The sequence below is a fragment of the Tyto alba genome, unplaced genomic scaffold, assembly GCF_018691265.1.
Source record: "Tyto alba isolate M040663 unplaced genomic scaffold, T.alba_DEE_v4.0 Super-Scaffold_2, whole genome shotgun sequence".
NCBI classification, from domain to species: Eukaryota; Metazoa; Chordata; class Aves; order Strigiformes; family Tytonidae; genus Tyto; species Tyto alba.
In genome coordinates, this window is record NW_024881282.1 from 56,532,227 (window position 1) to 56,557,559 (window position 25,333).

A 25,333-nucleotide genomic window follows, 5' to 3' on the forward strand; every position below is an offset into this window, starting at 1 on the left:
ACTGTCCATGTACTTATTGATTTTTTTAAAGGATAGGCAAAACCTAACTATTATTTGGTACTTAACAGAAACAATATTGCCCACTGATATGAGAAGAATCATACAATGCTTACCTGCGACCACATTCTGAATATTTACCAATATTTTTTAATATTAAGGCAGCTGTTAATCGGATGTGTTTAGTTATTGGTCCCTCTTTTTCATCCTACAAAAGAGGAAAAAAAAAAAAAAAAGTAAAAGCTCCATAGAAGCATGCAACAGTTAATATCTAATACTTGAGTCACACAATACTAACTGTGAAATCTCTGAAGACAAGGTTTCTTGATCCCCTCCTTAATGCCATTAGGGCAGCGCTTGGATGATTCACAATGGCCTTCTGTGCTCTGGGAGTAGAGGCAGTACCCCCTGCAGCTGGCTGCCTACATTAGTAAACAAAGAAATAATAAAAAAAAGCTTTGCACCACTTTCTAGAAGATTAACAACTGTCAACATTTATTTTACAATTTTTTTAACCTATCTGAACAGAGACACACAGATCCATTAATACTTGGTGCTGATATGTGATTTGCCTTTTGTTTTCACAGAGATAAACTTCATTGCAAAGCCTCCAGAAGAATCATGGGCTTTATTTGATGTGAAAAAAACCACTTTTCTTTAAAAGCACTGCTCACCACCCACAACATTTGTGATAGAAAAGTAATATATTGTACTAACAACATAGTCACTTCTTGAAGTGCACCTATTTAAAGGAATGTTTTATCAGACAGGCTTTAAGAGGAACTGTGCTTTCAGCAATGCAAATGTCATCCGAGATTTGGCCACAGAACGTCCTTAAAATATAGCTATTCAAAACTTGACGCAGTTCATTGGGACCATTAGGCACTATGACAACATAAAATACATATTAAGTGTGGTTAGTGAGGAGCAATATAAAGTAATATGATTTTAGTTATGATCTAAGACATAAAACATCTAATTGTTAAATCAGATCAAACATTTATAAACCCAAATACCTGTTACTGCAGCTTTCAGGCTGAGATTAATAAATTAAGCAGAGTATTTTATAAAGCTGGTACAAATAACAAACACAGCAGAAGCAAATTCTCCATTTTCAGTATTAACACTGAAGCCAAAGCTCTGTTTCATGTAAAACTTTGAAATTACTCATAAAGTTTAGAATGTATAAATATGCAACTTCACTTAATAAGCAGGACTTAATGTCATCTCAAAGGGAAGTTTTGCAGTATCAGTGATGAAAAGTATCACCACCCTCCAATATATGTATTATTATTATTATTATTATTATTATTATTATTATTATTATTATTATTATTATTATTATTGTGTCTTTTAATACCCTAGTAGAACCTGATTAGAATTGCAAGGAGTGCTTACTTGTAAAGGTAGCAGAAATCAAATGTAAATGTTCCATTTTTAAAAATGAAAGTTAGCCTTTCATTATTTAGGCGTCTTTCACTGTAAGTGAATATTCTAAGAATAAAACCTGAATTCTCTAATCAGAGAGAGTTCATCATCTGAAATTCTAACAAGGAAACTTAGTTAAAAAATCAGAACAAGTGTTCATATGAGTGGTTTTAAACCACAAAAAATAAAACTAAGAAGTAGTGACAGACAGACTCCTCCCTAAAAACTTAGCTCATAATCACACTGTCGTCCTGCCCTGAATGGAAATAAGAGTTTGAAAACCTTTATGAAGTGAAGAGAGAAGGGCAGGGGCTGAATTAAGAAACTGTTGGGCAATGACATATGTTTTTAGGAGACCGAGTACCACAGTAAAGGAATTTTCATCTTAATTTTTAATTTCTGGAACAGTTTTGTTTTCCTTATATTGGAAAGAACAAGAATTCATCAGTGGAGGCTGTTCCAAATGTCTTTCTTCAACAGCTATCATACTGTATATTAGAAAGTTGAAGTACTACTGCCTTGATACTAGAAATATTGAAAAAAGGGACAATTGCAATAGATTAGGAGGATATTAAAAGATTGTCTTCTCTTTTTGAGTTTGGGAAAAAAATAAGTTGATAAAAAGTTACTGAGACATCAAGTGGACTTGCATCTTTGGGCAAGTATCTCTCTCAAGAAACATCTAGATTTCTTGAATTTCTTTAATTGTAATTATCAAATTAACTTCAAACCAGTATCATTCATTTTGTCATTTAAAGTTATCTCCTGCCCCACTCCCATGGCGCATGACGAATATTTTTGCTAGCTCACACTACCACCTTTGCTTCAGTGGCAACAAGGAAAAAAAATTAACGTGAATCCAGAAAGATTCAAATGCACAAAGCTACAGTCAACATACAGTTAATTGCTAGTGCTACCTGACCTTCCAGAATGTAATATTCAGCTACCTCTGAAAACCAGAAGAGGAAGAGTTAATGTAATACAACTTTAAAATCAAAGAAATACAGAATTAAGGTATACAACCAACTCTGTAGTGCACCTTAACTTTGCCTACCTGGTTCTTGCAAAAGCCATTACAGATTTTTCCCAAGTATGTATGGTGTTATGATAGACAAATGATGTTTATGGGAATGGGCCCTTGTTTGTTACACTGTGTTCCACAGATTTTACTTCCAACACCAGTAACATTCACTCTATATGCACTTTTGAGGCAGGTGTAGTTTTACTAAACGGTGAGGGATTAAGTGAAGGGAGCTGGCCTAATCGATGCCTAAAAGTTGATAGCTTACACACGCTTCATCTCAGCTCCAATTTTTTACGTTGCACCAGCTCCATGTAAGAGTTTAGTCATATGGACTATAAGTGGTGTGTTGATGTATCTGACAAGTTTCTAGGACTCATCAAAGAGTAGATTAAGCCAAAACCTTGTAAACCAGCTTTCAGACATGACTATGTAAACCAACTTGAGGTGTCCTGTTGAAGTGATCTTAGGGTTTCATCTGATAGGTCACTGATTGTAAAAAGCAAATTATCAAGTCTTGTCTTCCTTGTGTAGCTAGATTCTCTGTTCAGTTGTGCAAACATAACTCTGTGGCAGTGGTGTAAGATTATGTGGGTTACACATTACATATGATCAAAATATTTCTGTTTGTTGAATTCTTGTTTGCTAAAGACCCATCATGGCGACATGAGGAAAGAGAGTGAAAGAAACAGACAGGGAACCTCTATGGTTTCATGAAACAACTGAGTGTGTGAACTGTCACGAGTGCTGACAGAGAAAGGTCTCATCCGTTCCTCTTGTTCCAGCCCACCTTCTGTACTGGTGTTCCACTGACTGTAAGGCAAGTGCATTCTACTCATCTGGCAAACCCACTTTTTTTTTTTTCTTTTTTTTTTTTTTCTTTAAACCAGAATTGCTTTACCATGCGAAGACCAAAGCTAGTTCTCTCACTATAAGCAGTCCAGAGCTATGAGAAGGAACAAGGAATGGCAGGCAGAGTAAAAACATCCTACTTTGAGTAGTGGAATGCTCTTATTTCAACTTGTATTCTGAAATCACATCCTTAGTACGTTGTGACATTGCAGTCTCAATATTTCAGTGAAAACTGGTTATGCATATAAATTCATACTTTCTGAATCTGACCTAATTAGGGAATCCTGCCTCAGAAGAGGGGAAGTATAAACATTTTTTCTAAGATGAGTACCTGTGCCAATTTTAACGAAGCCTGTGCGGACACAAAGCTACTGGATGTATTATCTGAATGACAGAACATTTCTGGAAAGGCAGAGTTGAGATCACATCATGCTAGTAGATGGTATCAGCCCTATGCTTCCCACTTACCAAGTATTTAAGACATTACCATCATTCTTCATTTTGTGGTTTTCAGAGGTCTGAATGTTGTTCAGTGTAATGAAACAAGGCACCATAAAGCGATTATAAGTCTGTGTTAAGAAGTTTGTTTATATTAAAAAAATAAAAGGACTCACAAACTAAATTTGTGAGATTTCATATTCAACTTTCTCTGCTGCCTCCAGCAGCTCAGTGGCAATTTAACTAGCCACAGAACTGACTGTAAAAATCTGCCCAGGACCATGTAATTACATCTTTAGCTTGCAACACAGAGATTCCAGTTAGCTACTATCAAAGACCTAGTCTTAATACACTTACACAAGTAACTGAAATCTGAATAACTCCAATATTAACATAACCATCCCCACAACCCCACAGCAATGGGGCTGCATTCTCCAATATTAATTCCAGATGGTTGAAATCATTCTGGGAAAGAGGAGAGCCAAAGCTGATTCCAGGTAGCAGCACAAAATTAGAAGACTTGGAGGAGTTGGTATTTATCATGTTTGCTTGTTCAAAGGAAAGTTTGTTACAAGAGTCCCTGCCCAAATCGGCCCAAATTAGACCACAAAACTGGAAGGTACACAACAAGTTACAAGACAATCCATCTCAGCTGTATGAAACAGCTGAACTGTATACAACAAATAACTTTCCACTTGGATTACAAGCACTTTCTTGTTACAACAGAAGTTATAAAATACTGTCCAGTTGGGAAAAAAATCAGAAGAGTATGTTGAGAACAGTGTTTATGAAAGAGTATCGACCCATGTATCTTAAAGAATTACCTGGTGTTCTTATGATAACTGCAGTATCTCCCACATCAGAACCTATTCCCCCTTTTGCCCATTTTGTCTTAATGTAATGAACCTCAAATTTGATTACTGTTATAGACTCTATATATAGGCAGAGTTTCACCTGATAAGCCAAGTTATAAATACACAAATTCTTCTGGTAATTTCTAATTATCTTATTTTCTCTATTGCTAACGAGGCTCAGGTCTCTTACTTATTGGAAGGCTTCTGATTTCCTGCTTGTCCATGTTCATCTTGCTTTAATCCTGCAAGCAAAGCATCTCTGGAACAGTGCTTATCCTGTTTGGGGAAAAGGGAAAGACAGTGAGAAAGGTGCGTGAAAATTTGCCAGGAAGTTCCCACTATTTTCTGAAATAACATGTGAAAGAAAATCTGCACCTGTAAATGGGTGATGAAGGAAAACCTTTGCCGCTGGAAAGGTTCACATCCCTCCCATAAGCACTGCCCTGGGTAGACATCTTTTCCTCCATGTTCAGTTGCTGCATGATAGAAAACCTGTGATGGTGTCTGAAACCACCTACAAAAAGAGCAGGGAGGGAATTTAAGGTTTTTTCCAGTCAATGGTAAAGCACAGATATCACAAACATAGACCCATACTGGCTGAACATTTTTATTTTCTGAAAGAAGACATGCATTGATAAATGAAAAGTTGTAAAATTTTAAAAGGAAAAATATGTACATGTATTACCAGTGAGCTACCAATAAATAGCAATATGATTTTGCCAAATCCGATTGAAATACCACAGTTCTGGTTTTCTATTTATACTTTACTAAAGAAATAATGCATGTTAATTCCAACAGATCCATTATCTGCAATACAAGCAAAATACTGTAATAGACTATAAACTAAAAAAGTTGAGATTCATGTATTCCTTTTCCTGTTTTACTCCTTTACTGGCAGTCATACTCAGACTTTATTTAAACTTTAACTGGGAAAAAGAGATGCACACCATTCATCCTATTTGCCCTCAATGCTGCACACTTGTCAAAACTGATGGAATAAGAGATCAGTCTAAAAGCAGTGCCCTTTAGCACCTGAATTCTAAATACTGGGAAAATGGCTAGATGTTATTTCCTGATGTACACGGAACTCGAAAAATGTCACTTACATGGCCCTTTTTAACATCTTCACTTAAATCTCAATTTTTATGTCATAGAATAGTTTGGGTTGGAAAGAACCTTCACAGATCATCTCATTCAACCCCCCAGCAATGAGCAGGGACATCTTCAACTAGGATCAGGTTGCTCAGAGCCCTGTCCAACTTGACCTTGAGTGTTTCCAGGGATGGGGCACCTACCACCCCCTCTGAGCAACGGGCTCTGGTGTTTCACTGAACGAAAAGGAGTTTCCAAAACCTCAAACTAACTTGCCAGTGCCAAAGCACAGGACATGAGGTATTTCACTAATTAAGTGCTTCTGCACCAACAGAAAATAGGAAGTTGTTCCTAAGCCCGGCCCTGTAATACTTTCAACGGTGTATTTTGTGTTTTCCTTATGTTCTATTTGGTGAAAACACAGGCGTGATGTACCTTACAGTGAGTTCAGCCTGATAAGGGATTTCTTCCATTTCAAAGTGGTAAAAGTTACAACTCAGTGTGAATGCCACCTCAAAAGTGATTCAGCAGTTCTTAGATCCGTATTTTCAAATTGTCACGTAGACAAAAGATGTGTTACTGTAACATATCAGGTGGCAAAGGAAAATCACTGTATTTCAAAAAATACTAAATTAAAATGGTGAATGACCCAAAGTTTTGGGTATTTTTAGTCTAGATTCACTTTAAAACATACGTCAAACATTACAAACTACATCCCCTATTTCAACAAAGTGGCCAAAATAAACAAAATACTTAGCTGCTCACAATTCATTTCAGTACAACTAACCCAGCTCATCAACACCCACTTAGGGCTTGGACAGAAGAGGTCTAAAAATGTAGCTGTTGCCATTTGGGAAGTCATTACCACCAGCTGCCTTCACACACTTGCTGGACGGGTGCCACTGGCACAGCAGTCTTACCGAAGAGGAAACACATGCACCCACCTCAGTCACTCTGGTTCACACGCCAGTATTTTCATTTCAGTTAACAAGAAAAACATTTGCAGGCTGACTGAACAAACTGGGCTGAACAGTGCCAAGATGGAGATGACCTCCAATCAGAGACTTGCAGCAAGCAGCCACGGACGAAGCAGTATCTTAAGACCACAGCAGTCATTTATGGATGAGTTCAAGTCAGAACTCTCAGCACATGAAGAGCAGATCAGTAGGTGCTTTCGCCCAGCCATCTCCTTCCACATCCTACTACTCATTTCAATAGTGTCCATTAGGCAAATGTACTTGCAATTCATACGTAGGCCTAAGTGTACAGACACTGTTACCTGAACCCCATACAGGTGTCAAAGAGCTAATTTCACCCAAAGACAAGTCTTAGTTTTAAACAGAATCCTACTGCAATAACCACCTGTAACACAGCATTTACCTTCTGCGTAGGCAATGAATACTACTCTCCTAAAAAGAGACTTCTCTTCCACGTCAGTCAGCTCTTACTGAAGGGAAGATGGGAAGGAGAAATACCTGCCTCTTGCTGTTGGTCCTGATAGCCCATAGCAGGAAATGACAATAAAATGTTTTACATCTACATTGTCTCAGCAGCGAAAGTTGATGATTCAGAGGACAGAAAGATGTCTTTCTACAATAAAGGGGAAGTCAGTATGTATCTGGCACAAACCTACTTATGAATAATTCTTGGCATTGGATGAAATAAATTTCATGGCATAAATGAAACCCAAGATGTAGTTTAAAACATTTTATTTAACATGGCAAGGCTTCAAGAAAAATAAAGCTATTTTCAGCTATGTTGGTTCATTCACTGTATAATACATTCAGTATTATACTTCAATCACTGATCTAAGAAGATTCAAATTTACTGCCATTTTGCAGACAGAAACTTTTTTCCTTGAAGAAACACCTAAAAACATTAATTAAAAAAAAATAGCTTAAGTACTGAGAATACGGTCAGTTGTCTAGACACTTGTTTCCCACTTAATTTCTCCATCATTCTGTTCAGCTGCTGAACAGAACATTAAACTAATAGCTGACTTGACAGGCAGTGGAGATTCGATAGCATTTCCAATTTACTTTTAAAATACAAAGCAATTCAAGAGCAGACATCTCCTGCCTACCTGTGAAACAAAATAGCAGGTTTTAAATTAAGCTGAATACAATTAGCAATACTTGCAGACAGCTGAACTTCAAAGGAAAACACCTAATTTCTGTTACATCCTCAATGCAAAGTAGTTCACTGCCTTTTTGAGTTTTACTTCCACTTCAGATACTAAACCTGAATACAACTGTGAGAGGCCAATCAGTACAACATTTTGCATAATTGGGCCTGATCTGGTTGTGGTCTTGAGATGCTACTAAATCTGTTGCACTTTAATTCAAAATCTTGCTATAATGTTTCCTAATTCAGTTCTAAAAAAAAAAGAACGGCAGCACCCATGCCCACGCCACTGGCGTGTTGCTGACTGCAGCAGCCAAGTTAGCAGGTAGGAAAAGAACATACTGTTTTATTCGTATTTATTCTGATTCTCAATAAAATGTTTTTGAAGGCCTTCCCTGTCTTCTGCAATATATCCTGGAAGGGAATTTTAATGCTAGTACGTTGTGAGAATTAAACTAGAGAGCATGCACAGAGAAACAGGTGCAAATGACTGTATTAAATTTGTCTCTTGTCTTATCTTTCTGGTTAATTGTGAACACCACCAAAGAAACACAGTTCTACCATCCTACTGTGATGAACCTGCCTGCGTAGTACCTAGGGAAAAAAATTGCTAAGCAATCATGACTGAACAAAGTAGTGGAGGTGAAGTTCACATACTAATGACCCACTCAAAAGAATCTTCTCATTTTCTGCTTAAACAACTCAATAAAAACAGTTAAGATTGAGAGCTATAAATAAAACAGTTACAATAACAGGGGACAATTCCAGATTTTTCTTTATGTCTGTTAGAAGCAGGAAGCCTACAGGAGATTTGATACTCCTGTTTCTAATCAGGCTGTTGAAGGAGTATTTATAAACAATATACATTTGAGGAAGATGCTACCTTAACATTTTGGTTCCCTCTTCACCACAGAGAGCACTGAGTGTAATGTTTATTTAAACTGTTTTTAGTCTGTGACTGAAATATTTTAAAAGCAAGAGACAGCATAACAAGAGCTGTCCATCACATGGACTACAATCTATCAATGCAAAAATCTCTGAAGGCTTTAGAAAATAATGAAACTTAACCATGAACAAAACCCAGTAAGTAATGACAGGAGAAATTAAAGCAACAGAAATAACACACTTGTAAAATATGGCCCTCGTAGCCCTTAACTTCACTCCCAGGAAAATTTACTGGAATAATATTTTAAGACAGACTTACAAAAAGACTGATAATGTAAGGTAATCATAATTGCATTGTTCCTCCTCCTGCCCCAAAATTTGTCTGCACATATTCACACCCTAGTTCACATGTGACATCAGCTTGTTCCATGGTTAGATGTCATCTCAACTCTACACAACTCATCCTATGTAACTTTAGCCATAGAAGAGAGCTGGTGACTAATGCTTCAAAATTGTAGTTCAGCAAACTTCAAACTGGCAAGGCTTCTGCGAAGAAACCACCCCAGCTTTCCATTTTCACCTCAGTACAACCCACTGTTGTACCAACACAGGTGTTCGTGCATCTGTTGTGCAGCCAGTAGACTATGGCTCTACTGTTATATTTATTGGTAGTAAAGGAGTAAAGTAAAAAGTAAGTAAAGCCTTACACGTATTTCTTACATAGAGAAGTGTCACCTACCAAAGACACAAATACCACTTTTAAGGTAAAAAGAGGGCAATGATTTAAAAAGCACCAGATCTCTACAGTACCAGTCAGTCTTATCTAAAATCTGTATGTCTTGCATTGGCTTAATGATCTCTGAATTATGTTCGTAAGGAATGAAAAAAACAAAAATTGCAGCTTCAGGGGTCTACTGATCAACTGTCCTTCAGCATTCCTCTAATTCTCTTCAAATGTCTCATTTTCACCACTGGTTCCAAACACTCAAAATTCTCCATCATTTCCCATCTTTCTGAATGTCTACACATCAGCTTCCTGCCAAATCAGTTCGTCTTTATGGTCTCTTTGTCTTGTCCTATAACAATTAAGTGTCTCACTCTTTTTCATGCCCATCCTGTATGTTATGCAATTTTCCTCACTGTTTTCAAAGCGACTATTTGACAACCACCTTTGTTTCACCAGTCTGTACCCTTTACTGATAATTAAGCATATTCACAAACCTGTTATTTTTAAAATCAGTGTCAAGATACACATACTGGTAACAAGGGTAGTATCATGTTTTTATAAGCCTACATCCAAAAGTCTGCTAGCTCACTCCTCTCTTAAGGACAACAGCAAATCAAAAAAAATCTAATCCTTGCTGTCTACTCTGGAGGCTAATTTCCTTTTTATTTCCTTTCATGACAGTGGAGTCCTGTGGCACACAAATGGTATCATAATTACTAAAATTAGTCATAATCTAAATAAGACTTTGACCAGGACATAGAAGTGCAACACCCTGCTCTTGCAAAACTGGAAACACAAGAAAAATTAAAAGCTGGAAACAAGAAAATGTGAAGACATGATTTGTAACTGGAGTATGCAACTATTTTTGTATTTGCAACACAGAGAACAAGCTTCAGAGATAGGAATTTTTTTTCTAACTTAACTACATGACAGTATTTATTACTGAAGAATCAATATATTACAAGAAAGCCACATAACACTCATTTTATGCTCTGAAGTAGAACTGAGAGCAGTTAAATGTCCTGCACTCCCCCATCTCAGCTTCAGCTTCCTCAACACTTTTCACTTTTTCTTTTCCCCACTGACAAAGTATAAGGTAACTTAAGGAAACAGAATGGATAGAACTTGTAGAATCACTTTCTATACACAAGCATCTGTTACATATTAGTAAAAGGTAGTTAAATAAAGGAGCCATTTACTTTTTACAAGATTGCCACAGACACATGAAGTTCTGTCCAGGTTTTTTCATTTGCTCTGCGTGCTGACTCGCTGCAGTGTATGAAGGTGGCTGCAAATTGATCTGCTGGCCCTGTACTTGCACTGTTGGTATCGACGTTGCAGGTGTGCTCTGTAGAAGAAAGTTAAAACAAAGTTTTAAACAGGGCTTATTTCAAGACTTGACATACAGCTTACTGTTTGTTCAAGGATCTTTTGTTTTACACTTTATTCCACCACAAGTTTTCAGATTTTAACACTCTGAACTGTGAATAAGCACTAATAGACACAATAACATGAGGGACATACAACTTCTACACAGAAGTATTTATGCAGAAGTTTCTAATATTCAAATTACTAAACATTAGGCCCAAATTAAAATATGCAGTTATGACTGCAAATAAATTTCTCAAGGGCACTAGTGGAGCAAAGGTTAGTATTATTTTGTGAAGGCTTTATTTGTTCTTTATGAAAAGAAAAAACCATGTAAACTCAAGGGGTTGCAATATCATCAGCACAGGGAGTAATTTGCTTTCCCATGTAGACGTAGGAAAAAATATTGCTAAAAGAAGTAAAATGAGCACTGATACATCTAAAACTGGTTTATGTTCTTTTATGAAATGGTTTTATGTGCTGCATCTGTGGAGCTCCTGAACTGCAGCATTAGTAAACATCAGCCTGTGTTACAGAATGAGTAAGAAAAGATAAATTGAACAATGCTGAAGAAACACTATCAAAGACCGGTAGGTTCAAACTATGACACACCATTTTCTCCATAAAACTTGGCAAATTAGCTCATTCTTCGAGCTCCTGTAAAACCAGCCAGCACATGTACCTTCATACAGAACACCACATGCCCAGAATGCCTAAACATGCCGTACAACTTCTATACAGTGAAATATAAATGCTTCAGAAAGGAAAAAGATGTTCCCTTTGCTCCCCTGAAATATTACAAGCCACTTATTTTAACAGTGAATAAAAATAATCTCAAAAGTGACCTAAAAAAGATAAACACAAATCCAAAATACGTAAATTTTCTGAATAGCAGATACTGAACAGTGGACTTCCCATTTCAGAACACTGTTTATGCCAGAATATGGATTCTCATCTTTCTTTTTCCCCTGGAAGTCTCTGGCTAGCAAGAGATTTATAAAGATGCTGACAATAAAAAAATTAAGCTTTTGAATATTATCTAGGAATGAAGACCTAACATCCTTTTCTTCCCTACTGTTAGAAAAGGAACTTAATACTCTTTTAAAGAGATGAAACAAAACTACTTTCAAGTCTGTTTAAGAATTTATAAAAGAAGCACTTTCAAACAGTGTACACAATACTCTGTTTTACATCTTTAGAGCTCTGTTACTGAATAGCTTTGGACTTCAACTGTAAAGAAACCAACAGCTAAATGCAACTTCTAACATTTCATTTGCATATTGACCTTACATTTTCTTCCTACTGTTCTCTATTGGCATTGGGGACAATAGTCACACGAGGTAACAGTTATCAGCTATCGCAGACCATACAATGCTAATAAGGTGACCAAAAGGACAGCAAAAAGACTCATCAAAACCAAAACATTTCCCATATCCAAGCATATATCCTGAAAACAAATAAGGCAAAACTCAGCAAAACTCCTGAACACCGCACAACCATCATACGATGCCTGTGATCCGCGTGTGCGAAAAGTTGTAAGAAAGGATTCTTGAGTCCATGAGTCATAATTACCAATTATTTTGAACATGGCAATGATTTTCATGTAAAGGCCTCTGTCCTGCTTTCAGCTGGGACAGAGTTAATTTTTCTTCTTAGTAGATAGAACAGTGCTGTGTTTTGGATTCAGTATGGGATTTGGTACGAGAAGAATGCGGATAGCAACAACTGAAAACCTCAGTGTGTTAAGAAATCAAGGACTCTCCAACTCCCCATGTCCTGCCCATGGGCAGTTCTACGAGAAGCTGGGTGGGAGCACGGCCAGAGCACCGGACCCAAACTGGCCAGTGAAATATTCCATTATCATATAATGCCATGATCAGTATATAGAGGAGGGGTGGCTGGGAAGGAGGGGGCTCGCTCTCGCTTCGGGGATTGCAATTGCAGGATCTTGGTATTTTAGGATCGCTAGCCAGGAACAGGCTGGGTATCAGCTGGCAGGTGGTGAGCAATCACATCATGCTTTGCCTGTTTGTACTTTCTATTATTGTTATAGTCTTATTTTATTACAATTATTAAACTGTTTTTATCTCAACCTATGAGTGTCCCTTTACCCCTCCACTTCCCTCCCCCATCCCCCGCGAGGGGGAGCGAGTGGCTGCGTGGTGTTTGGCTGCCAGCTGGGTTCAAACCAGGACACCTCTAAACTTGTTTTACAGATTGGGTAATGAATCTTCACAATGTATCTTTTAACAAAAGGTAAATACAAACGGAGCATTTTAAGATCAACGTTCCTTTAACAAGGCATTTTAAATTGAAGCTGAAAGTAAAATAATCGAGGGTCAGCAGTACAGCTTGTTTTGCAATCTTCACTTGGTATCCTGATATCAATACACAGGGATGGTCTTTATGTGACTCTTTACCCCTATAGAACTTCTGTCTCATTTCATGTGCTGGAGAGAGCATGAGCTTACTGAATGAATTCAATTTCATTTTAATTCTCATCATTCAATGTGTGGATCATGTATTATTTACTCCATTCTAAGCAAACCATGCAATTAATCCAGAATTATGAATTTTCTCAAGGGTTTTTCTGGCAAGCTTTCCTAGTGGTATTCAAAGGTTTTAATAATGTCTCATTAAAAAATTGTTTATTTTAAACAAGGAGATTGGAGATATACAACACAAAATGCTACATGCTGAAAATGAAAGAGCACAAAAAGGGAAACAAATTTTCAGGATAAAAAGTTAAAATTCAGTTTCCCCTCCAATTTCTTTCTACTCTTTGTATTTTTTCCAGTGAGGAAAAAGAAAAAGCTGATAAATTGAAAAGAAATGTGCAAAATAATTGTTGTTGCTTATAATTCTCTTTCTACTGCTGTACTGCAAAGTAGTTTCATTCACAGTTGTAGCACTAGGTGGTTACAACTTCCACATATTTTTAAGTCAAATCTATTGCTTGCCTATCAACTGTGCTAACCGTATTTTAAAATCAACAGATAAAGCAAATTTATGTTTGTTTTCCTAGGTTTTACTTTAGAAACATAAATTGTGTTTGAACACCTCAGAGCTTTCCTGTCTTCATTCAAGAGATCAGAAATACTGATAATTTTTCTTTTATTTTTTTCACTCCTGTATTTTTTTTTTTTTCCAGAAATGTACCTAGAAATACTTGCTATGTGCTACCTACTTTACAATACTGATATACAGTGATTATTTCTTTAACATACAGAACTATGACAGACATCTAATTTTTCCTCATAAGTGTTTCTGGGAGAAGTAACATTGAAAAAAATTTCCTCACGACATACAGATTTCACAAAATTTCCTCATCTGGCTAAAACTTTTGAAGATTCCATGTTCCTCAAGAAAACAGATGTCCAGTACTCTAGTGCACTTGAAAGCACTTCATGGCACCTTTTTATAATCAGATTAGATCTCTCCACAATGTGATTTGCAACTGCAACCTCTTAGCACTTTTGCAAATCAGATCTCACTGGATCTCAGGACTGAAAGGTACCTCTAGCAGCATCACCTATCTCAGCATGGTTTGTACTGAACTCTTAAAAATACATAAATACAAATCCTTAATGCCTGCACAGTCTACTTACAGAATAGATACTACAGCTACTTTTAATAAGCAGAAGATTTTATATCTAGACTGGGTGACTTTAGGCTGAAATATTGGGGGGAGGGGAAGGAAGTCCAGCATAGTGATGAAAACTAAGAGTAAAGCTAAGAGCATTCTACTAACTAGAATAGACTCTTTACAAAAAGATACTAATTTATTTTTTTGTACAAGAGCTCCTCCATTTGGGCACATGAGTTCCCTATGTGGTAAGAATAACAAACCCTATGGCTTGGGGCCAGGAATGGCCTCCAACTCCATTTCACAGAACCAGTGGAGCCACTTCCTTTGTGTATAAATGAATAACTATGTTAGCATGGTACCTGCCCGTTTTATTTAAAAGGCCTACTGTGCCATCAGCAAGAGAACATACTACATCCCAGTGAGATGGGGGTCATGTTAACATATAGAGAGTCATGTGCAGTTTAAAAGCATGAGGCTGCATTTTTTTCTCTCACCATTGGTATGTGCATACTCATAGTAAACACTCAATAATTAATTATTAGTAAAAATATGTTTTAAAGTATCATAGGATTTACAGCTTGATATTACAAAATTTTATGTTTAGCTTCTTCATGACAACAAACATATATAAAAAGGTAACCTGTAAGCTGAAAATGAATACAGCAGGATTTGAGCGTGAGGAAGGGTCAGGTGGATGTGTAGGCACTAAAGTGAACGCTATTTTCTTGTTGGATTACTGAAGTTTAAGTCTCCTTGCGACAGTGTGCTTCACAAGTGAAGAACAGTAAAAGCACAGAGTCTGTATTTCGGTACTTCCAGCTGAGAAACTCATTTGCACTGTGGCTAGGAATGAATTACACCTCCTGGAGCTGCACACCTGCTTTCTGGTGCACGGTAATTCTCAGCTTCCCAATCAAGAAAGAGTAGGAGCAAATAGTTAAGGCAATGTTCACACAGTTTTTGCCACCTAAATTGCCACACAAGCATGCTTCAAGTGGGCAGCCTTAGGAGAAATGAGCGCGCATTGTTTATGAGGGGATGACAGTGATGATCAGGAAAGTGATTACTTTAAAGTCAGATAAGGCAATTTAAATCAGATTTGCTCACTTCTAGGAGCTTGGTGTGATATCAGAGCGTTCCTTCAAAACACACCAATTGGGACAAACCAATATGGTTATGTTCAACAGATGTTTTGGAGGTGTTTGAAGAGGAGTAAGAAAAAGTGGAAAATAAAAGAAAGTGTACAGGTAAATAATTGCTCATTTCTTTTTCATCTACCAGTCCAGTACAATGCCTCAGGAAAGCAATAATCCAGGAACAGGGAACACCGAAATAAGAGAAAAGGAAGCAAAGAAAGTAAAGAGCCAGTTCTGTCTCCTTTCGGACTACATTTCATGAATTTACAAAATACAGATGGAGATGTAAGAGAAGATTTGCAACACTGTTTGTATCACATGTTCCTCTTCTGACATATTGCATATCTCAATTTTTAATAAAAATGCAAAAAATAAAAAGGAAAATCTTTAAAGTCAGCATATACGTAGTTATTTTTATGTAAGTTCTGCTGAGGTGTACAATTAACATGGAATAATCATGGGCTATACAGACAACACATGTACTTGCCTAACTAGATTTCGATAGCACTACATGGACTGTTCCATAAACAGCAAGTATATAATTTTCATTACTTTAGTAGGCCATTTAAATCAACATTTTTCCCCCCAAGCATAGAGTACCAAGCCCATTTCAAACTACCATTCATACAATGAAAAAAATCTTCTCAGAACTTTTAAATTCCCCTAGGGATTATTTCACTCTTCTTCTTGCTTTCCTTAGTTTTCACATTGCTGTTCCCTTCCTCCCCTATTTGATTGCCCTTCCTTATCTTCAGTTCAAGCATTTTCCCCCTCTCCTCTCTAGAGTTCATGACAACTAATCCTGCTGTAGCCGCATAAGCAATACCCTCCTCCCTCTTCTGTCCTCTAAATCTCCTTTTCCAACCCACTTGTTGGGTTTTAATTTTATTACAAATTTTCTTCTTCTATCCCTTTCTCACTTCTCTGAAATACAAGCTCTAGTTTAAAATAGTTTTTTAGGATGACAAGCAACCAGGAAATCACACACGAACAGCTTCAGCAGCTATGTAATTTTGCCATAGCTAATATCCCCTTATTCCCTATCCCTCACCATTTTTCTCCATTGGGTTGTATTTATAATAAATTTCACACTGTTTGCAGGAAGAACCACGTTCTCCTATTTCTTCTGTAAGACAGCCAGTATACATTAGGTGCTGCAGAGAAGATAAAACAATGCAGATGCTCAAGCGAAAAAAGTGTTCCTTAGCTGCTGCCTTTCAAAAAGTCAGGGACAAGGAAGCTGCTTATCATACAGGGAAGACACTCAAAATATGAGTTTATACAGGGCCTAACCTCAAAAGAAGTCATTAGTAAAACTCACACAGAGTTCATGAGAATTTGGCTACATCTTAGTATTTCTGGAGGTCTGGAAGATACTTCTAAAAGCACACTCAATATTGGAAATACTGACTATCTGCTTTTCCAGACCAAAAAAAAAAAAAAAAAAAAAAAAAGGCACCAAGACATCAGACAGGATGATTTTGGTACTGTTTATAGTCTAACACATTAATTTTAAAGTAGTGGAAAGATCCTTAGAAGTCTTAAGCCAAACTATGATGTTCACTGTATCTGAACAAGGCACTATCAAGTGGGTTCTATTATAAGTCAGTACTTAGCATTATCATGATAGGCATGATTCATAAATCGCCATACGTAATGGTTACGGCAATCAGCTAACAAATTAGATTGTTCACCAAGATCAAAACCAATGAACTTTTCTCCCACATTTCTGCAATTTTGAAGAAAGGAGGAGCATCCTACAGACAGAAGAATGAGCTAACTTCCATGGAAGCAGACATTAAACCATGCTATTTTGATCTGTCAATTTTTACTGAATGACAAACCCAGCCAGCAGCATTTCGGTTTGTACAGGTAATGGAAAATGTAGGAACTATTAATGATAGTGATATTTGTGATAGTGTAAAAAAGAAACTATGAGCACAGAAAATATTTTTTTCCCCCTGTATTATCATGATACATGTTATCTAATACAAATCAAATAGTTAACTGTATTACTCTCCTCTTCTCAAAAATCTGAAAGTCTGATAATTTAGTAGCTGCTTGAGACACAATTGAAAATTCTTGTCAGCCACATGTCCAGGGAATAAATAACCACATATAATATTTATTCCATTCCAGAGACATAGCCATACCATTTTCTATTTCAGCCAAATCCTTAGCAAGGCTATAATAGAAATTCAAACTGTGTAACAGCTAAAGACACTCACTGTAAAAAGCAAGGCATAGCTAATATATCCACATTCCAGAAAATCTAATGCATTGTCCCTGTGCTGCCAACAGACACTTTCATTTTGGTCAAATCATTTCTAGTAAGAACAAAGATAAATAACGTATCAGAAAAATATAGATGTGTCTCTGATAAAATCCAAGTGAAAATTTACAAGTGAGTTCAAAGACATTTTAAGAACATAACTCTGTGCAGTGTGGCAGTTAAAAGAAAAAATGAAAGAATGAAAAAAGAAAACTTGTTAACTCTTAGTCCTGATTTCCATCAACTAGATGAAGCAGTGTCAAAAGAACTTTCAACAGAAACCTATCTTGACACAGAAAAAGAAGCAGCACTAGCCATCACCTGTCAAATTTTTAGTTCTAGTTCTGTTTAAGTTTGTAAGGTCTATACCTGCTACCTCGTCAAAAACAAACAAATGAACCCACAAACAAACAAAAAAGGAAGATAAGAAATAAAAGACCTGTCTTACCTTGAGGTCAAAATGCACTAATGTATACCCAAGACTTCACTTCCTCTCTCCAGTGTGTCAGAACTCTGTGACTGGCAGACCTACTATTCTATTCTTTTTGCTCCTATTCAGGTTAGGAACATTTTTTGGAGTGGGATTTTCTGTCCATGTACAAAACTAAAATAAATTCTGGAGACTGGAATAATCTCAAACAGCATTATTTGTACTTATTAATACACATACAAATGATGGCCATACCTCATTTCTAGTAAAGTGTTAGGGAGTAACCACTTTCAAATTGTTAAAAAAAAAAGTTGATAAAGGGATTGAAAAAAAAAAGCCCTCTCCAAACAGAAAAAAACCCGAAGCAATGCCTTATCACTAAAAAAACTATTAAGAATATTTTGTAACAAACAGAAATATTTCAACAAATTTACAAAACAATACTTTCTCCTGATTATAGTGAACCCCTGAAGCAAGCCTCTGACGACCACCTTTAAATGCAAGACCTTCAACTCGTTTCAGCAAGCCAGATGCAGCTGCAGTGATAAACTTTCAAAAAAACATATTCACCACTCCATATGCAATAATGACCGAGAATAAAATACAGAACAATACTGACATTTTTACAAGACCATATGACAAATCATTGTTGTTTTCAGAACAGCTAGTCCTTTAAGGAAGAATTCAGTGAGCAGAAGTTCTTCCCCTACTGCGTATTATGAAGCTACAAACTATTTTAAATTCCACTATTGTCACTGACATTAAATCAGTATGAAAACTATTACAACTTTAGTCCCTGAAAGAACAGAAACCATTATTTTTCTGAGTATTTTAAATACTATGCAAGAGATATCGACTGAGTTCACATTTTCACCCGCGTTATTTCACAGTATTAGCCAGAATCACAGTTAGAATAAATATAAAAAGAACACTGCCACATACCTGTGTGACCATGCTTTGTATATACGTGGTTGGATGCTGCTGCTTTTGTTGAACAGCACTTTCTATTGCTACTTTCGCTACAGTGCTTGGATCCGCTCCAGCTGGCACAGCAACCATAGTTGCACTGCAACCAGCATTGTTGGGGTCACTGATTGTAACAATTCTAACTCCTACTTTATTTGGAATTCCTGGAACAGTTTCCCTGTCATTATCCTCTGCTGGCCTCTTTACAGTTTTGCATTCTGCTGTGCCATTAGTAGACCGAACTTCGGATGACAGGGTAGACTGGGACACTCTAGGTCCTGAGTGTGGAACTGCTATGATTTGATGCCCCTGTATAACAGAGGCTGTAGATTGTGGTGAGACAACTACACTTGGGCGTTGCTGAGGCACATCTGAATTCAAACTTGAAGCTAGAGGTCCATTAGGTAAATCAGTGTTGGTACCACTAAGTTGCTGGGTTAACAGTTTTGCAGCCTCCTGTGTACCGCTTACAACAGGTGAACTACTCAAAGTTAATACAGGCCCATTAGAAATTCTTTCCCCTTGATCACCTTTGGCAGTATCTTGCTGCGTGGCATCCAAATTCCCTTGTTGTTCCACTGAAGATATCTCACCATTTCCTACATGATTGGAAGCTTTGTGATTTGGAATGTTTTTGCTCAAATGAGAACCATCTCCTTTATCAAAATCACAGATTCCATTAACTAGGGGCTTCTTCAAATCACTTTTAATTTCCTGTGTGTCCATTTGTTCAAAGTTCTGCTTTCCAGGAGCTCCGTTCTCACCCATTTCTAATGATGGCCCATTACTGACTTGTGAGCACTGATTGGCCTCATTCTGAGTTTTCCCTGAGTTAGAAGGAGGTAGACTGGAGTCACTATACTTTCTCCCATTTAAAAGACTTCCCACCTGCATTTCATTTTCTTTTGCATCCCCATTGCTGGTGTTTGCAGCTCCTCTTCGGCAGGAAGGATTCTCCATAACTTCAATTTTACGTTCATGAATGTGTAAACCTGTTGCTTCCTTTGCCTCTTCCTCCTTTTGGCAAATGATTTTATCACCTTTGAATGGGGGAGCAGCAGTACACGGTGATTGTCCAGCTGAAGGTGCTTGAGTAGCTGGAAGTGTTTGCACCTGTAGCCCAACTCCTGTCTGTGCTCCACTCACGGCAATTCCTGCTGGAGCAATGATTTGAGTTGCATTTCCCTGACTCACAGTTGCAGTAGCAAAACTCGTATTTGGCACAACTGTTATCGTAACCTGGTTGCCAGTAGTCCCTTGGAAAATAGTTGCTGGGCTGTTTGAGATCAACTGGCCTGGCAATATCTGTAAATTAGAAATGGGTACAGTTTGTACTGCTCCTTGGGGCTGGATTGCACCCGGGACCAGCTGAACATTTTGCTGTCCAACTAGCAGCTGCTGAGCTGGAGACTGTCCTTGAACTCCAAACCCTGGTGCCTGGTTATTGGCCATCTGATAAACCACCTGAGGGCTAGGAGCTCTTGCATTGTTAGGTGGAGGAATCTGTGGAGCTGGGAGTATAAGCTTCCCCCCGGGAGTTGAGGGGCCTCTTTTCGGAAGAAGTAGTTGTTTTATCAGACTAGACTCACCAGAGTTAGGCTGGCCAACTCCTGGATTAGCTTGTTGTGATTGAACTTGCATTTGTATCGGTTGTTGTACCTGTACCTGCTGCTGTGATGATGCTGGTGAATGTTGCTGCTGCTGCTGCCTCTTTACAGAAAGCATCTGGCTGACAGTAGGAGGGGGTCCTTGTGACTGAGGAGTGGTAGATGAAGATGACATAACTGTAGGGACTTGATTATTTGTAACCGGACCTGGGGATGGTGAAGAAGATGGAGTAATGCTTGGCTGCCCAGTCAACTGGACAGTTTGACCAGCGGGAAGAGAAGCTGGATTAGCAAGCACTATTTGATGAATGGCTGGTGCGTATGTTTGACCTTGCTGAGCTGGCTGGCTTACGATCACTACACTTTGCTGGGATGGTGGTGGAGGCTGTTGCTGTGGCTGCATCGGCTGCTGTACCACAGCAGGTGGAACTTGCTGAGATGGCAGAGGCTTTGGTGCAATATTCTGAAACCCTACCCTAGATGTTGGTGGGTTTTGGACACCTGCGATTGTAACCACCTGCCCAGCTGCTACTTGGAAATTCTGAACTGTGGTGGCAGAAACAATGTTAGACGCAGAGGTTGTGACGTACTGCTGTGGTGCTATGATGACTGTATCTTGTTGCTGGTTGCCAGCAGAGGACTGCTGAGATGATGTCTGCCCAGGCTGTGATGATGTGCTGATTAGCTGTTGACCCTGTGAAACTGCTGAACTGCATGCTGGTATGTTTTGTACTCTGCCAAATATATGACCCTGAGGTACAGCTTGCTGAATTACCGTAACAGGAGTGCCGGAAGGTATCTGTCCTGGTACCACTGCGTGCAGTGGAGACTGCTGTTGAATTACAGGTTGGTGGTGAAGCAACGTCTGAGAACTGACAACAGTAACAGACGGCTGTTGTCCTGTAGTGCTGTGATTTTGATTAGAAGCTTGTGGTGCTCCTCCTACAGGAATAGTAACAGGAACTGCAGACTGGGGAACAGAGCTCTGTATTACTGTGGCCTTTACTACTTCACAGGATATTGGACCTTTATTCTGTATCACAGTCACTGGCGCATTTTGTTGCTGCTGTGTATGAATAGAAGGATTTTGTGGAATTCTAGAAACAGTCTGTGCCACAGTATGAACACCTTGAATTGGAAAAGACATCTGTGTTGCTGTCAAAGTTGAAGACTGGTTAATAGGGGTCCTCTGATAGTGATTTCCTACGCTTGGTAGCCCATGTGGGATTCCTGTTGAAATAAACACAGTGAAAGTTTGGAAGCAAAAATTATTTCAGAACACATTAACCTAACAAATTTTTGAAAATCCAGGGCTCGAATTTGTAATTCTGTATGAAGCCATTTCCCTTCTTAGCTGTACTGCATCTGAATTCATGATGCAGCAGCAGCAGCTTGTCTGCTGACTGACAAGCTTCTGGGTTACACATCAAATACTAGATGATATGCAAGTACATACTGCAATAGTATTCCTAACACTATTGAATAAAATCAATTAAAACACAAGGTCCTGACTTCCAACACTTTCAAAATATTTTCAAAAACTTCTGTCTTTTATTGTCATTTCAGAATCAATGCAAAGTACTTAAGTTAATTTTAAAACCTGCTGGCGAAGGAGACGAAGACACATCAGGAATTGAATCAACCCGGACAACTGGGGTAGACGAAGTTGGTTGCTGCTGATAGTACATCTGAATGGGAAGTGGTATAGCTCTCCTTTTCACTCCTACCACGTGTATATGGGCTTGACCATTGTTACTTGGATCTTCTACTCTCTTCACTGTATGATTTGGAAAGACAGTTCTGCCAAACACAACATAAATCTATGTTAAGAAACACAGTAAGTCAACCCTCTTACAATGGTTTTGCTTTCATTAACTGCTCTTGCATGCAGCGTAACTGCACTAATGCCTGCATCTTTGCAATGCAGCACGATTCTCCAATAGCATCTGAGTACTCATCACAGCAAGTCCACCAGATGGACAAGATTTCATAGAAGCTAAATAAGAACTGCAATATCTCCAAAAACTACTTTGGAAAGAATTAAAAGGACTGTAAGCAGAGAAGGAAGCCTATCAAAGATCCTGAAATAGAATTAAATAAAATTGAACAAACTCTAAACATTTGTTTCAATTAAAATTCCAAAACTGGATGTCTTTCAAACTCAACTCAGTAGGTCTTTTCTCAAAGAAATTTAAACCCCCAGGTTAGTACTGAGTGCATACAATTGTTTCTTTATGGTTGCATGAATTTTTGTCTTACCGCAGACATTTATAAAATCCAGTTGATGTTAGGATTCCACCTCGAGCTAATTTACTACAGGTAGAGAGGTATTCAGAGTACATTTCTGCTCGAGAGACTGAGCAATCGAGATTCACCTCAAAATGTGCATTCAACCTGAGGATGAAAAAACAAGCTATGAAGCAAAGTATAGAGAGAGTACTTTTAAAAGGGTTGTTAAAGCACTTCTGCCTGTATCATTGAGACTTTTGAGGTCTGATAACAAGGAAAATAGCATTTCAATATATTGTCTGGTCAAATGCCTGTTCCATACTTTCTCACTCCTTACAATTCAACACATAGGACCCCTAACACATGCAGACAGCTCTACATGCAACTCTTATTTACATACGCAATATGCAAAATAGTCTCTAAGTATGCCTTTTTTATTGTATATTCAGAAACAAAACCAAGAAAGAAGGCATTGTTTGGTGACACCTGCTCCCCACAGATCTATTTTTATTTCTTAATGATTCTACTTCAGCAAAGGATGAACTGAATGCTAGCTAATCCTTCATCAGAAATTTCTATTGGAAGTCAACGTTTGTATCAAACCCAAGATTTTGTTAACCGATCTGTAAATGCAGTCTTACTTTAAAATACAAGTAAAACCAGAGCTAGAATAACAATCTCAACTCTGTCATTCTTAGAGGTGGGAAGGCAGGAGAGAGGGGACTGGAATTCTAAGAGAGGACATACGCAAACACACACACTGTCACTCCTGGAGTCCCACACTACAGTGACATCAATACAATCCCTGAACAACCTGTTCTGCCTAACATTCAATTTCCAGGGAAAAAAAGTATTTGTATCCTACAGTCTCTCCACAAGCACACAGACCATCCAACCCCCAACAAGGAAACTGTGAGAGAAAAAAAACATTTTCTATCAGTTTAATTTTCTTTCTTTCAGATCCATTATTCCAACGCAAAGACATGGGAACAGTTCATCCCCAGCAGCGAACAGAGTTAAGTAACAATCCTCACACCGTGCTCAAATACCAGTACCAGAATATAGACTCAGACAGAATAAAAACATTTTTAAAATTGTGAGCATTTACAATATGGTGCTAACACTTTGGGAAACTACACTGCATTCTGCTTTGTAGAGTCCTACACTCCCAATATAAGTAGATGCTTCAAAAGAGAAAAATCAAATTATTATATTCTTTAAATTGTGTTCTCTCATAACCAGTAAAGAGTAAGTATAATGCCATTTCTCCTGCAATTGAGGTACAATTTTATTATTACAAAAATTGAGATCACACCGTATAACAGAAAGTGTAGGTATTAATTAAGTTGGACATATCAGACAAATGACTGTCCAGTTGCGTATGTCGTGTTAGGCTGACACACTATCACTGGTACGAGCAAACTGAAGGTATTCAGGACTTGTAGTGGCAAAATGGGATCTGCAATTAGCACTTCACTGTCACATGCCCTTATCTTACAAGGACTCCTACTCAGGCTAAGCTAGCTAATAATATATCCAGGAAGGTCTGTTTAAATACCTTGTCTTTCTGCTGCTTCCAGGAGACAGTAACTTTTCTAAATTCTACTGCTATGATTTACTAATTTTCCCATTTCTCTCAATAGGAAGCAATGACTAAAACATACTATGAAAATTTACATCAACGTACGACACTCTACGTTAGCACTGATGAAAATGCTTGGAAGAAGCTACTAGTCTGCTCTCAATTTGCGGTATTTTTTTTCGTTTGGCAGCATAGTTAGTATTTAAGGAGAATTTTCAGGACTAGATGCTAATTTTTATTTTTCACTAACCAGAAGAAAATCAAGTACAAAATAACAGTCTTCAACACTGACAGCTGCAGAAGCACACAGAATCAGAAACTAAGCAGACATTCCAAATCTTCCCAATATAATGCTCTATGGTTTGCTTCAGTATTTTCTGTCATTGGATTGTATCACACAGTTGCCACTATACCTAACCATATGTATGCTAACAGTCAAAACTTCTGTTTTACATTTCATATAGAGTGTAAAATTGACCTTGCCTGTGACTTTACTACTGAAAGGTAGATGTCTAGTGCTCTCTATAGTCAACAGAGAGACTGTGGCATCAGAAGGTAATTTGTAATCTCATCAAAAACTAGGCAGGTAAAGGCAATTCATTTTACTATTGGAGGAATCTCCCCTCCATTAAAAAGGCAGCCTAGAAAACTACCTTTGGCTAGACACCAACTTGCAGATCACTAAATTGAGCTGCAGTGATTCCAACTCCAGGCATCCCTGTTTAAATGTCTAAAT

General features: G+C 37.8%; 1 protein-coding gene across 1 annotated transcript in view; it reads right to left on the reverse strand.

The window, feature by feature from the left end:
* ARID2 (AT-rich interaction domain 2) overlaps window positions 1–25,333 on the reverse strand; it is a 109,049-nt gene that overhangs the window by 3,828 nt on the left and 79,888 nt on the right. Inside the window, exons 13-20 of the mRNA XM_032999838.2 lie at window positions 23,046–23,180; window positions 22,387–22,586; window positions 19,156–22,016; window positions 10,618–10,766; window positions 4,966–5,104; window positions 4,781–4,866; window positions 296–419; window positions 114–205 (exon numbers count right to left, since the gene is read on the reverse strand). Of these exons, the coding sequence (XP_032855729.1) occupies window positions 114–205; window positions 296–419; window positions 4,781–4,866; window positions 4,966–5,104; window positions 10,618–10,766; window positions 19,156–22,016; window positions 22,387–22,586; window positions 23,046–23,180 (3,786 nt within the window). The remainder of the gene's footprint in view (window positions 1–113; window positions 206–295; window positions 420–4,780; window positions 4,867–4,965; window positions 5,105–10,617; window positions 10,767–19,155; window positions 22,017–22,386; window positions 22,587–23,045; window positions 23,181–25,333) is intronic.